Raw genomic sequence first — 14,827 nt, 5'->3', positions numbered from 1 at the left:
CAGTTATTCATGTTGTATATTAAATAATGTCTATGTAGGGTCAGTGCATGAAGAACAATACATCTGCAGTTATTCATGTTGTATATTAAGGGTGAGTTAAAACTTTTATTTAAATAACTGAAATTTGTCAAACACAAAAAAGTTCTTAGGCTGCTTTCATTACCAGATAAGTTAATACGAGATACAACCATTTCTGTTTTTGTTTATTTGGTTTTGTCTGTGTTTAAATGTTTTTTTTCCTCGTGTGCTCTCATGTAATTTGTAGGCCGACACGTTTGTTTCTCACTTAACCTGAGACTGAATTGTTTGAACAACAAATCAGGAATGAGCCTTGTTTGTTGGCATTTAATTTAAACATTTTTAAAAAAGCTATAGCCCTCAGGGGGAGGCTGAGAGGCCGAGGAGGCCGTGCACTGAGGGGGAGGCCTGCTAGCACAGCCTCATCCAGCCATGGAAGCAAGTACAAGAAGAGCACATTTTGCTGTTTACTACACGATAAAGGAGTTTAAACAAGTTACATTAACGTAGCATCAAGCAGGAGTTCTATGATTTGGAGGTGGACTGATCAGTAATGGAGACGCTGTACAATAAGAGGCAGGCTGATGCTTGTTAGCTTCTGAGAATATATCGTTTAAAGAAACATTACATGGTCCATTAACCTTGGTTACAAAAATACTTTCCACTTACCTCTTGTGGAAAAGTTCTGAGACTCATATTTGAGATATGTGAGTTTTCTGTCTCCTTTTCAAGAAAACATGGCTTGAAATCTGGAAACACTCCAGCTTTTGGAATAATGTAAAACGTACGATATTTCTCTCTGAGGTGGTGGAGTAGAGATTAAAGAAATTTAAGATACTCAGGTTAAGTAACAATTTTTTTTACTTAAAGTACAGTATTTTTGTAAATGTACTTAGTTACCTTACATCACTATATCTGGATTAATTTATTATTAATTGAAACTTGTCTCGTTATTTTAAAGGTTCTGCATAATAATGTAATGTAATGCAGTGATACATTTATCCATGGGGTGGCGCCTTTTCCCACCTTTCTCGCTGATTCGATGGAGCTTTCAAGTGATCCTCGAAATCCTTCTCTCCCATTTCAGATATGTTGCATCACCTTTTTCCATCACCATAAATACATCAAAATGTTAAGTGTATTTCAGCCACAGTTATTTTGTTTTACATAATATACAGCTGCAGAGGAAAATGGAAAATAATTGTATGGAGTGTATGTGTATGGTATGGCCTCAAACATTAAATAGAAGATAACATTATCTGGACCAAGATAACATTCACACTAATTCTACATACATGGTTTTCTTAAAAGTAACTGTTTCAAGATAGAGAATTATGTAGTTTTAATAGTCAAGTGGATAAAAAAAAAACTAATAATTTAGTGTCAAAGCATCATCCCACATTAATGCAAAACACAAACTGGTGCTAGATGTTGGGAGTGCTTTGTGTGGGACGTAAGAATGTAACTTTTCCTCAATAGAGGAAGTGTTCATAGGTAGCTAGGTGTGACAGTGTGGTCACAAAAACAGTTAAACCATGTCGACCTTCAGTGTTCAAATCTATCAACACACATCCTGAACTAATTCCTGCGATGCTGCACAGGCAGCTGACATCCTCGCTGGCTGGTGACCTGGCTGACTTCCATTTGGTTTCATTCTAAATGAATTACAGGTCATAGCCCTGAATGACTCCAGTCATTCAGGGCAGCATTTCAGCAACGAAAAAAAAAGAAAAAACAGCTCATTCACATCAAGGAACCACCTTCGTCTTTATTATTCAAATGGTTTGGTTAATACAGACTCTGTAGTTCAGAGGGAGTTGAGATGATGTGGATGGACACTCCATCATCTGTCAATCATATACACCAAGCTAGGTAACTGCATAAGAAGGGTTTTGCTTCAAAGTTTCACAGGACAAAAGGAAACCTTGTGTAAAACTTGCCTGATGGGGGCTTTATTTGTAATAAAAATCAAAAAAACAAAAAAACATCCGTAGTGTGAAATCTTTTCTTTTGACATATGATACATTAAATTTACAAAAGTGCAAACAGATCACGTTCAGATCTCCTGAATATAAGAAGCCATGGCATGTGGGATTCAAACAGCCGCATTTGAAAGAGCATATTTTTTTTTGTCTTGGACCTCTGTGCCTTCAGGCAGCTACACGGGTAAAGGATCAGGAAATCAAACATCACTGTTTTTACATAGAGGGAGTTTTTTTTTTTTTTTTTCCCCAATACAAGTCCTCAGCAATGAATATTGTAATGATTATGGCACACACCTTTTGGTCCATCCATAGACACAGACATTATTTTTCGCTAAATATTTAAATAGGTCTTTGTGTGGATATACAATGTGCACTGCTGTGTAGCCCGCCCACAGTTTCCCCCCCTCCCCTTCCTCGTTCATGTTGTTATCAGTTGAAGGTCATAAGTCATGGCAATACTGGACTTGACTGTACAAGGGTCGGAGTTTACAGGAAGTAATCTGGCGTGCGGCGAGTGACATGAGGCTCCCCTCTGCGAGGCGCAGGATCGAACTGCAAGCTGGTAAGAAGAGGGAATAAAAGCAGAAAAAAAACATAAGATTGGCTGACCAATTATTTTCAGGTTACGCAATCTAAGCATAAAACATATAAGCTCTGACATCAATATTCACATAATGATTCATCTTTTACACCAAAATCAGTGATAATGTGCAGTTTTTGTAAAACATGGTTAACCTGCTAAAGGGAGATTGACTCCTTTCCCATTGGCAGTAGAGGAGTTTGACACCGCCCCCAGTGCTTCATGTTTGACGTCACTAACACATCGAAACTTGAGAAGCTGTCACCTCCCCGTCTTGCCAAATTAGCGTGTTCAGCCGGGTGTCACATTCTACGGTAGTCATGATCCGGGAGGTAATGCCAATTGAATCAATTCCCATTGTACACAAAAGCCAGATGTTAGTGGATGTTCTTGGGTTTTTTTACCAGTGGAAAAAGGGGATTGAATTTAGCAAAGCCTTTCGCGAGAGTCCTGCTTCATCAAGTGCACAGACTTACATGCACCAACTCCAGTTTTTAAAAAATATATACTTACAATGAGTATTTGAGAGTGTCGTCTAGTTCCATGATAGCTGCCTGGTTGCCACAGCGGTAGCAGTAGTTGGGAGCACTAAATATTGTCACCACGTTCCTCTCATGGCACCAGTTGTAACCCTGGGGGAAGCAGATGCATTATTCACTCGAGATGTATGAAGCACTGCAACAATGCAAATCCAAACTGTACACCATGTTATTAAAATCAGCATGAGATGGTGGTGTAACTGTACATGCTTTTGTTTTGAGGTGGTAGTTTGAGAAATCCATAAACTGTAGCAGCCACTTGATTGAGTGATTATTCAGACACACACCTCCATAACCAGCTGGTGGGCACGGGACACCAGCGTGAGGCGGTTGGCGTGGTTGAAGGTCTCAGAAATGTCCTGACCAAAAGTGTAGCCAGCTCCTCGAGGAGAGATGCCCCAGCCACCGCGGTCGTCAGGGTCCGACCATAGCAGGTCACACATGGGACCCTGTGGAGGACAAAGAAGAGGAGGATGTTAGCAAGGACACACGGTCCTGTTATTAATTACCTGAACAGCCACCATCATGTTTTACCTACTCTGCTAATATATTGAATTATAAAGAAATTAGAACTGGTCATGATCAAGTTGCTTTTACTGGCAAACATTTGCTGACGACAGAATCCTGTTTAATACTTTGTTCTATTGTACATCATTCTGATGATCCTAACCCTGAAGCTTATAAAACCTTGTGTTTGAAGAGTTTAGACACATTGAAGTATTGATTTTACCTCATGTGGCACTTCCTGTAAACGATCCAGTGCTCTAATGTGATCCAATGTATCTATGGACGGTGACAGGCCTCCATGAAGGCAGAAAATCTGGAAGGACAAGACGAAACTTTGAGTACTTCACACAGACCGCCAGCCTCTGAATCCATCACACATTCTTTCCATCAAACCAAAATTTCCACAACCGACAGTTTTAAATATTTAATTCGTCAGAGCAACATAACTCCTGTCCAGTCGCTGCACTGTCCATATTTATAGCTGTGAAACCAACCCACGAGTATTCTCACCTGAGAGTCTACCAAGGCAGTGAGGGGGAGGTAATCGAACAGGTCTGTGAAGTACTTCCAAACGTTGGCGTTACCATATTTCCTTAGGCACTCGTCATAGAAGCCGTATACTTGTGTGATCTGTCTGCTCTCGTGGTTCCCTCGGAGGATTGTGATGCGCTCCCGGAAGCGTACCTGAAACATGAGCAGAGATGTATATTAATTTATATATATTTTTTCTACTTAAAATCCATATCAAGTTTCAGTTTTTGGACAAGTAAAAGTGGTAGGACTTTTTTTACTCACCTTAAGTGATACTAGTAAAGTGACGGTTTCTACAGAGTAGTAACCTCTGTCCACATAGTCTCCCATAAACAAATAGTTTGTGTCTGGAGATTTCCCTCCAATCTTGAACAGCTCCATAAGGTCATGGAACTGGCCGTGCACGTCACCGCACACAGTCACCGGACATCTCACCTCCTGGACATTTGACTCCTTGGTCAGGATCTCTTTTGCCTGAAGGAAAAAAAACATACAAATATAAATATGTGTTTGGTGGATTGAAAAAGGTAAAGGAGAACTGAAGAGCATACAAACAAAACAAGGGGAGCTTAAAACATCCCCAAATCAATATGGTGCATTATATAAAACATGCCTTACATAATAGCACACATAACGCATTAAGTAATCATGTTATCAATAACCTGACATTTCACTTTCCACAATTTATGTAACGTGTGCTGCCTTACAGTGCTCTGCTCATTCGAATGCAGGAGGATCCATGTGATCGTGCTGCCTAATCACATGTTCTCCACAGTTATTTTCTATCTCATTCTTTGTTCTCATCTTTATTTCAGGAACGGACAATTTCCTGCCTGTCTTCTCAACACAGTTTCCACATCAGCTTCCAGGGGAGGGGGGGGGTCTGCATTAAGATGCTACACATTGATTGCAACACAACCCCCAACATCACCACCATAATCTCTCCAAGGAAATAAGCCCCTACCTTCTGTGTGTATGTGTGTGTGTGTGTCTGTCTAGTTTCCTGTGGGCCTGCCTTGCAGCACTTGGAAAGGCAGCTCTGGTTGCAGTGCAACATTTCCTAAAATCAATTAAAGCGACGCTCCAAAAAGCAGAGGACAGAGTGGAGGGCATTTGCTGGTGTTTTTGGATGAAACACTCAGTTCAGTCTGATTATTGCTTTAAGAGGACTCAGCTACAGCTCGGAGGGCGGTGGCAGCCCCTACACCAAACAGTACATCTAAATTAAGAAGTGTATGACTCAGTATGTGGCCTAGAGCTGAGCGGTGCTTTTACAGAAAACACTGTTACTGTTGTAAGCAGTCGCACACTGATGAAACACTGAATATGTAGAGGGTTTTGTAAGTAGATGGCGATAAAGTTTATATCAACAATCCGTCAAATGCCAGAGAAGGACATTGCTCAATGGCCCAAACGCTGAGGACAATGTTCACTTTGCTAAGTATCGTACTAATGTGGACAGTGTGTCTGTGATCTATTTTCTCTGCTAATGCTCCATTGTTTTATTCTCATTCTATCTGTCTGGTGTCATTTCTACTTTAAGTACTTTGTAACTTTGTTAAATAAAGAGCTATATAATTATTTATACATACATTTTTATTATTAATGTTTTACACTTGGATTTTTTACTGCATGGTAGAATTTCATTAAGTGTGAAAAGTGAACTTCTGGCCTCTTTAAAAAAGGGAGAGCTAAAGTTTTTAAAGTAATTTTCAAATGGGTGTTTCTCAAGACTTCCCCGTAATGAACTAAAAATATCCAAAAGCTTTCCTAATACTAAATCTGGCGACCCACAACAAGACCTATTCCTGGAATCAGTCGAGTTTGGCAGCCTGGTCTGACTCAGGGGGTCGGTCAGCTGAATGAGCTCTTTTAAGAAGCTTGGGAGCAAACGGAGCTCAGACAGACAGAGAGTGAGAGAGTGAGAGACGTGCTCTGAGCAGGCATGACGAGGGAGGGAGGTGGTCAAGAGACACGCCAGCTTTTTATCCTGAAGCAATTTTCAAGTGTTACTGGTGGGTGGTTCTAGAGACCAATCACAAGTAGCCAAGGTTGTTGTGTCATGCGTGTTTCATAAAACTGCAGATTTTGTTTTGGGGCAAGTACGTGCCTACTTCCAGTAATATTGTTGGAAAATGTTGAGCTCCTGCCATCGTTCAACATCGACTCCTTTAAAAAGCAAATGTGATCAGGATGAACTGTCACAAACCAAGTGCAGAAGTCGACCTGTCACCACAGCCGATGGGACAGCGAGACAGACCCAGCGTGACCAGGACAGGACTGCAGCACTGCTGACCTATATTACACAGAGATACATACACACACCCTCCATGTGCCCTTACGAACATGTGACAGGAGGCCTTTCAGTGACTGGCCCTGGGTAACAGATTGACCAGGGATTCAAACTTTAAAGCATCTGAGTTGCTAAGCCACAGAGAATACTCTACACACTTTTAAAGTGGGTAAGCAATGCGATTCATCCGCCCATTTCCCCCCTCTCCTTATTACTCAAGTGATATGGGAGGGAAAATAAACATGTTTTAAGTGGGTTGGGTCAGTATGTCTGTGATCCTCCTCACTATTCATTATTTTAAACACCCTCAACTTCCTTAAAGTATGACATGGATTAAACCGAATTGAGCATTACACGTGGAAAATGTAAGGAAGGCTAAGAAACAGAGGTAGATTTGGATTTGAGCTCAACTGAAATGGATTTTTGGGGGCTGATGCCGATATCAGGGAATAAAAACTCTCCGATACCAATTAAGCCGGTATACTGTTCCCCCACATAAAGACTTAGTAAAATTAAAACAAATGCATCAGTTCCTGGTGCTTCACTCTTTCCCCACTTTCTCTTTTCAACCCAATCGGTCAAGGCAGACAGCCGACTGAGTCCAGTTCTGTCAGAGGTTTTTTCCTGCTAAGAGTTATTTTGTCTCCCTCGGTGTTTGCTCACTATGGGAACGGTTTGGTTTCTCTCTATAGTATTGTTAGGTCTCAAGCTTACTTACAAATCCCTATTTCTTCGGGTGGAAATATTAAGAATCCTCTGATCTAAGTCAATTTAAATTTAGATAAGTGAACTCACAAGAGAAACATACCACACTTAAAAAGTAGTTACCCAATCAAATTCAATATCCTTAGGTGCAATCTCTTCCTCCCCTAATTTAAAAGGCATCCTCTAAAAGTTGCTCTGCCAGTGCATGACAGTTTATGGCTGACAGCTGTGCAACCTCAAACTAACAGTATGAGTAATATGTTCAATGACGCATAAGGTGTCACCTGTGTCTTAAATTGGCTCAACTGACAAACTATCTTTAATGAAAACCTCAATGTTGTTGTTGCCTGGACCAGAACCTGTGCCCCCTTCTGAGTGAGAGGGGGAGGTATTCTCCTGATGTTGTGCAGCATGTATCTACAGGAACAGGTTGTTGCTGTAATGTTGGTGATAAGGGAGAGTTAACTGTCAAGTGACACACCCAGGTTCAGAGTTCGCTCTGAAAATATTACATAACACTAGAGGAAGTAGACTAATGAAATCTGCTTCTGACACCAGACCTCCTTCATAACTCATAAACTGGGATTTAATAATAACAACCTCAAAACTGTGTGAAAGAGCCTTTATTCACAGGGCGGCAGGTCACACCTCATTCCGTGGATGCCAGAGCAGCAATGAATAAGAAAAGATGACGTGAATGTTACATAAGCACCTCACCCAAACTACTGTGTGGCAATAATTCCAGAGAGGCTGCTGGGAGGGAACCTCAATCCAGATTCTAACTATTATGCCTAAGACATGAGACGACAAACTGCTTAGTCGAGTGCTGAGAACTCAAGTCAGCATTTTCTTGGCTGCCACAATATAATCCCATTAAAGTGAGTTAATTGCAGCCAAAGGTTCTCCTAGAGGCGACTTATGCTCGACAACCAGGCAAAACTACAACCACAAAGGATGACCTCATTCGTGATGTTTATGGAAGTTAAATATTATGCATCTTCCTGACAACAGCATAGCAATCCGAGTGGAAATGAGCACCACGAGCAGCTAAATGATCAGTGTTCGTCATCAGCTTTTCTACTACCAGTTTGTGAATTTTGCAGGGACGACAACCTTATGAGCATCACTAATTTTTGGGGTTATCTTTTTCTGTGTTTTTCATTTAATGAACAGAGACTGTGTTAAGAAAAAAACATGATTTCCACAATGGATTTTATAAATCATGTTTTGCCTCCTGCATGCTCCACCCAAGTTCCACTTCTTGCCTAAAAGTTCCAGACAATTTACGGTGTCCTGTGTTCTGACCTGGACAATCTCCAGCTGTGTTCTTTATATGTGAAAGGCAAACTCTCATCATATTGACAAACATCACTTATGCAACAAACCATAATTTAAATCTAAGTCTTTATGACTAACTTTGTTTGAGTAAAATTGTGTCATCAGTTAAACAAATTTTCATTTGCTGTCCTGACGAGCTGCATCAGACAAAGGTCATCACAGGACTTCAGCTTCATGAAGTGGGCCAACTGACGCCACATAACCAAATTGTTAAATCATTCGGACACATTTCAGTTGATGTCAAATGACATTTGTTTGAGAATGAACTGAGATGAAAATCACAATTTCATGAGCTGTTGTAGCTTGACATTTTCCTGTTTATGTTGTTGTCCCATTTCTGTAAATTATAAGCTCTTTGTGTCAAACATTTTGTGATCTCCACTTGATGATTTACAAAACACAAGAGAAATGAATTAGACCTCGTCTAAATGGTTAGTGCATGGTGCATGAAATGAGCAAAGATAAAACAATGTCTGAATGGTTATGTAACTATAAAAAGGTTTATTTTTAAAAGGATGAAGGACATGTGATGCATTTAATTTGCTTGCAGACTCTTAATTTCAAGATAATACTGATCAAGCAGATGACATCACCACTCTGTAATACCATCGTGAGAGAGCAAAGCTAAAAACCTGAAAAATCTGCACTGATTCCAACAAAACGCTTGATAAAGCTTGTAAGTCTTGTCCCCTCGTGCTCGACAACAGATACTCTGCCATGTTCCGCCTTTTCTGAAATAGCTATAAAGCAACAATGAAAAGACTGAGGACAGATTGCACAGCAGATTTCATTCCTCCACACCCCCGTGCATCTCAAAACAGAGACAGCTGCTCACAGTCACAGCGAGCAGTGTTATCCTGAGTCACACACACTCGGATCCCCTCAGCAGCAAAGGCTCTGATAGTGTTGGTGATGCAACACACAATCAATCATTTCCTCTGCTATTTTTACATCCATGTGGGGGGTTGTGTTGTGTAGGTGCATCTTTGCTGAATATATAAAAAAAAATGCACAGGGGGATGGATGAATGCAAGGAGACAGTGGTTTGGAAGCAGCAGAGCTCATGAGCTGTGACAGTGATACAGCCCCGGGGAGGGAGGAAACCATGTAGCTTTCCCTTTTTCTCTCGACTACTTTTATGGCACTTTGCTGCATTAGGGAGGAAATGGTGACGAGCGGGAGGAAAGAGGAACATCATTTGTGTGGCTTGTTGATTGTGCTCATTTATCATCTGATTTATAACGAATAACTGTTCACAGGGCCCACGAGTCAAACTGTGTTCCTAATGATCCATCACAGATGAGAACTACGCCCACAGTTTTACTGGTTTTACTTTTTGAGCAGATGCCGCAGCACTACACTACCACCCTTCCCCATGGAGAGGATCCACATGGGAAAAACAGGGCTGAATGATGCATTTTGAACTTCTGTAAGCGACCATCTCAGAGCCGAGCGCAAAAAAGGGAAATAATCGCTGGGATTAATGAGCCACTTGATAATAGCGCGCCCTTAACCTTCACTGAATGGCACTCCAAACATGGTAGTGGGTTCTACTTTGTGTGTCCTTTTTATAGCTGCACTATAGAATGCAAAAGCTATCTGGCAAATGTCAGGGTTTAACTTAACTGTTGATTGAATTTAAGAAAAACTAGAAAAATTTAGCAGCAGCTTTAGACCACGACACATGGGAGCAACAATATGTAGTTCACTTTGATTTAGAGGTTTAGGAATTTGCAGAAAACAGAAACCTTCAGATAAATGGATTTGGTTTTAATAAAGTGTTGCAAAAGATACAGAAATAAAAATCTAGAAAGCAACGCAGCATTTTTGTGACGATAAAGTTCTGTTTTAGAGCTAAATGTCGGTCAAGTCCAGAAATCTTGAGCTGGAAATCAGCAGGTAGTCTGCATAGAAGGGATATTAAAGAAAGACTGTGGTTAAGCTCCGGCTCAGACCAGAGAGGCCTTAAGAATCAGCTGTTCAGCCAAATTAGGAAACAGAGCAAGAATATTATGGTTACAGAGAAGACTGTGCATGTTTTATAATAAGTGAAACAGTTGCATAACAAAGTTCCACCATCAAAACAACAATAATCTGAACACAACTCTGATCACACAAACAATGCATTACAGGGAAAGTATTGGCATCAAATAAATTAAATGACCGTTAGTTGGTCAACTTTGTTTCTTGTCTTAAAGTACTTTGCATGCATTTGTCTCCCTTGTTTCCCTGATCGAGTGACCTGTCAAACATCCCAAAACATGGAGGTAAACCAGAAATGAGGGCAAAGGTTTAACAAGGGGTTAGAGGTGAGGGTTGACACTCGTATGAAGACCAATTAAGTCATGTTGAGGTTTAAAAATTCACCACTTTACTGCCTCATGAATGAGTCAGCATCACTTCTTCTTGGCTCCACAGGTAAATCAGAACCTAGATGAGGGGGCAGGGGTCAGAGGACAATTTGAACTTTCCTGACTACCTGTGAGAAGCTCAATACAAATCATGGACTGTACATAAAAGTGGAAGATGCCTCTCCACTTCCTGTCACACAGAAATGAAGCGCACAGCCAGCCACTGGAGACACTTTGGCTTCACTTTTGAGGAGCTCATGTCATCCATCTTCCCATAGAGACGATACAGCCAAATGTACATAACATCTTTGTTTAAATGTATAGTTAATGTCTACAGGCCTTTATACGACCTTAATTGGCTTCACACTACATAGGGGCATAGCCCTTTAGGTTTAGAAACCCCAAACTTTGCTTTTAGACAACCCACTAACAATTCTCCAACCAAAACCAAAATCACGATCCAGACGTCCACGGTTTTGGTTCGCAATATGTGAAGATGGACCCGTTACACGTCTCACTGCCCAACCCCACACGCTATCACAGTAGAAAGGGGCAGCAGTGTGTGTGGGTCCAATCACACACCAATCCAAACACAACCCTGCGTGATCTGAACCAACACACAGTAGTGAACAGAAGCTTCAGAGCAATGAGCGTGGTCGTCAGACAAGATCGTCCATTTTACCTTTAACAAAAGTGCATTGTAACGTCTGCGTGTTGTCGGCTCTCGGGAGCAGACGCCTCGTCTCTAAAGTCGGAGTCAGGAGGAAATCATCTGATGGATTGTTTATCCCCTTTGGAGTTGTCCCTGGAGCTGTCGGCCAGCTTATGACCGACTTGATTATTGACGGTACCGCCAGTGCCCTGATCCTCTTGTATATAGCTGGTGTTATTGAAGCAACATGGACGCTTCTCTGTCTGTTTACCTTCCCGAGTTGTTGGGTTTATGAAGCTCTGCAGTAAAACCCAGAAGAGATTACTTTTGTTCACTCTGTTTTTTCAGTGTTTGAACTGTATTGAACTGTGTTGGGTTTGAGGGCAGGGACTGGGCCAGACTTTGTAAATATACAGATTGAACCTTGGACTTTGAGACTGTGACACACACACACACACACACACACACACACACACACACACACACACACACACACACACACACACACACACACACACACACACACACACACACACACACACACACACACACACACCTTTGGTGAAGTCAAAACAAACACATAATAACCTAGGAATGAACAGAACCGTCCCTCAAAAACCGGGGCCCCGAACCGAACCTTGGATTTGGAGTATCCTTAACCCCCTCAGCCTTTTATCTTTAAATACCACATAGCTACCAACCCTCAGAAAACATGAAGCATAATAAACAGTACGAACTAAAGCGGCCACACTCGAAGTTTTACCGCCCAACGCAGCCACAGGTCACAGTGACAGGGCTGGAAATGCGGGTTGAATTCGCAAGTATGGCCGAACCCCTTCACCGCCGGTCCCACCTCCACTAACCCCACGAACTGAGCCGGTGGTTCGGCTTCCAGACTGTTCTACCGGGCTACAGCTCAGATTAGCTTTAAAAGGCGGAGGCTAACGGCTCGTCAAAAGATAGCGCGCAGTGAAACGAACACTCCGGACGCCATTTTAAGAAAGTCTGCGAGGCGGCGGCGAGGAGGCGCCAGGTCGAGCAGGAGGAATGTGTGTTTTCAAATGTGTTTTATTTGAATTGTGTCTCACCTTTTCACAGAGGGACTTCACTTGTCCCTCCGACAGCTGCTTGCATTCGTTGAGCTGCTCGATCCACTGGTCCAGCTCCTTCGTGAACGCCTTTTCGTCCATGTCCGCCGGTGTGTGCGAGAGTGCGTTTCTCTGCCGCTGCACTTGGGTCAGGAGTCGGACTCCGCTCGGAGGTTCTCGCCCGTCTTCCGGAGCTCGCAGGGCGGCCTCAGACGCACGGTGCTGGTCGCTGTCCGGTCAGAAGACGCATGGAGCTCGGGCTGCCAGGACGCGGGGATTTGACTGAGCTGGAGCCGGACAGAGGGGGGGAGACGTGCGGCTGAGATCCGCCCTGAAGTGAGTCAGCGTCGAGGCACCGAGCGATACCGCACTGCTCCTCCGGGTGGGACCTTCAGTATAAAAGCACGTCAGCTGCACAACTACCATGTGTTGAGCGATACAAGGCCCCAAAGCTGATCATCAACCCTCCATGCAGGAAATATAACATTATCACTTCATTATTTATTTCAGGATATAACATTTGTTTTTATCAATAGCTTAAATTAGGGCTGGGCAATAAAACAATATCACTTTTCATCTGTAGTAACAGCAAAAGTCCAATATCTATGATGTGATGATTACTATTTTACAGAATGTTTGAATGCGTTCATGCTGTCTCTTAAAGCTGATTATTCATTAAATAAACTTTGAACCAAGAAAATAACATCTGGATAATCACCCTGCGTCTGGATAATCTTCAGATAAAGCTCATATAAAACAGCCCTACATACCAACAGGTGTTCTCTCAGCTTTTGTATTATTTTTAACTAGTTTATTTTAGGATATAATTTTTTTTTTTTATCAAAAAATTATATTATGGCTGGGCAATAAAACAATATCCCTTTTCACCTGTAGTAACAACAAAAGTCCAATATCTATGATGTGATGATTACTATTTTCAGGCTGGATGGTGAAGTGTGAAACAGACAGAAATGTTCCGATGTGTTCATGTTGTCTCTTAAGGCTGATTATAGGCTGACAAAACTTTGAACCCAGAAAATAAAATACAGATACAACACCCTGCATCTGGATAATCATCAGATCAAGCTCCTATAAAACTGCCATACATACCAACAGGTGTTCTCTCAGCTTTTCTATCAGTTTTAACTAGTTTACTTCAGAATTATTTCAAACCTGAAGCTTACACAGTGGCCAAAACTCCCACATCCTCTTGAATCCCATAGACAAGACATTGTTTATCTATTCGAGGCCCCTGCAATTCTGATTTATCACAGAGTTACATTGGGGGAGAAAATTGTTTGTTTCTGAGTGATCGTAAAATTTCTTTGACCCGGAGGAACCGTGAGCTGGATGACCCTTTAAACAATTGTAAAATACATGTATCAGTTTAATAAACGAGGAAATAAACTGCAAATCCCTTATAGAATGATTGTGTCCTTGGATGTTATAATTTAACAGTTTTAATTTTCCTGAAGCAGACTTGAATGTCAGCCGGTCAAGAGTGCATTTTGTGATCTCACATCCGGTTTAACTGCGGTGAATTGTGTTCAGCTTGACGAATCAGCATTAGACACAAATAGCAACGACGGAGCGATGACTGCAGCTCTGTGATTGGTGCAGAGGGCTGCTTCCTCTGCACTTTTACTGGCTCAACGTTTTATTGGATAAGCTACTGACACACACACAGACACACACACACACACACACACACACACACACACACCACGTCCTTCACCGCTCCCTGGAACATGTGGAGTTTATGGCGTAGCTATGATGTCACTCTGTTATGTAGCCTACAGAAGGTAAACAAAATAAAAGACCGCACCTGTAAATCCTGCAGGTTCAGTTTATTCATTGACGCAAATATAAGTTATTCAGTCACCACTCAACACAGTTCATCATTTCCTTTATGTTATTTAAGATGTTGGATCTAAAATCAGTAATTTGATTTAGTTTTATTATAAAATTAGTAACTGATCCCATTCCCTCAGCTAAAGGATGAGTTAAAACCAGTCATGGTTAATAATAAATCATAATAAAAAAAGATAGTATAGTTTTTCCGGAATCAGTGCAAAAAATAGTTAGAGTTTATACAGAGTTTAGTACAGGGTGTTCCTCTGTGTTATAGACAGGGGTGTTTCAGAGGAGTTTAGGGGCCTCGGGCAACAAGGACCCCCACCAACACGACCCACCCTGGAACACAAGATAGGCAATCAAAAATAATTCCAGTATTCAAGCAA

At 41.6% G+C, this 14,827-nt stretch overlaps 1 protein-coding gene across 1 annotated transcript; it reads right to left on the bottom strand.

Annotated features, from left to right (window-relative positions):
- Positions 1-1,760: 1,760 nt before the first annotated feature.
- On the bottom strand, positions 1,761-12,935 carry ppp2cab (protein phosphatase 2 catalytic subunit alpha b). Its single transcript, XM_035178603.2, has 7 exons — positions 12,588-12,935; positions 4,425-4,634; positions 4,140-4,313; positions 3,853-3,942; positions 3,410-3,571; positions 3,097-3,215; positions 1,761-2,562 (listed from the first exon to the last, which is right to left on the bottom strand). Exons 1-7 carry the CDS (start codon positions 12,687-12,689, stop codon positions 2,490-2,492), a joined length of 930 nt encoding a protein of 309 aa, XP_035034494.1. The 5' UTR covers positions 12,690-12,935; the 3' UTR covers positions 1,761-2,489.
- Positions 12,936-14,827: the final 1,892 nt, after the last annotated feature.

Source organism: Hippoglossus stenolepis, chromosome 15 (genome assembly GCF_022539355.2).
Source record: "Hippoglossus stenolepis isolate QCI-W04-F060 chromosome 15, HSTE1.2, whole genome shotgun sequence".
Lineage (NCBI taxonomy): Eukaryota > Metazoa > Chordata > Actinopteri > Pleuronectiformes > Pleuronectidae > Hippoglossus > Hippoglossus stenolepis.
The sequence above is the reverse complement of the archived record's forward strand: the minus strand, read 5'-3'. Positions and strand labels throughout refer to the sequence as shown.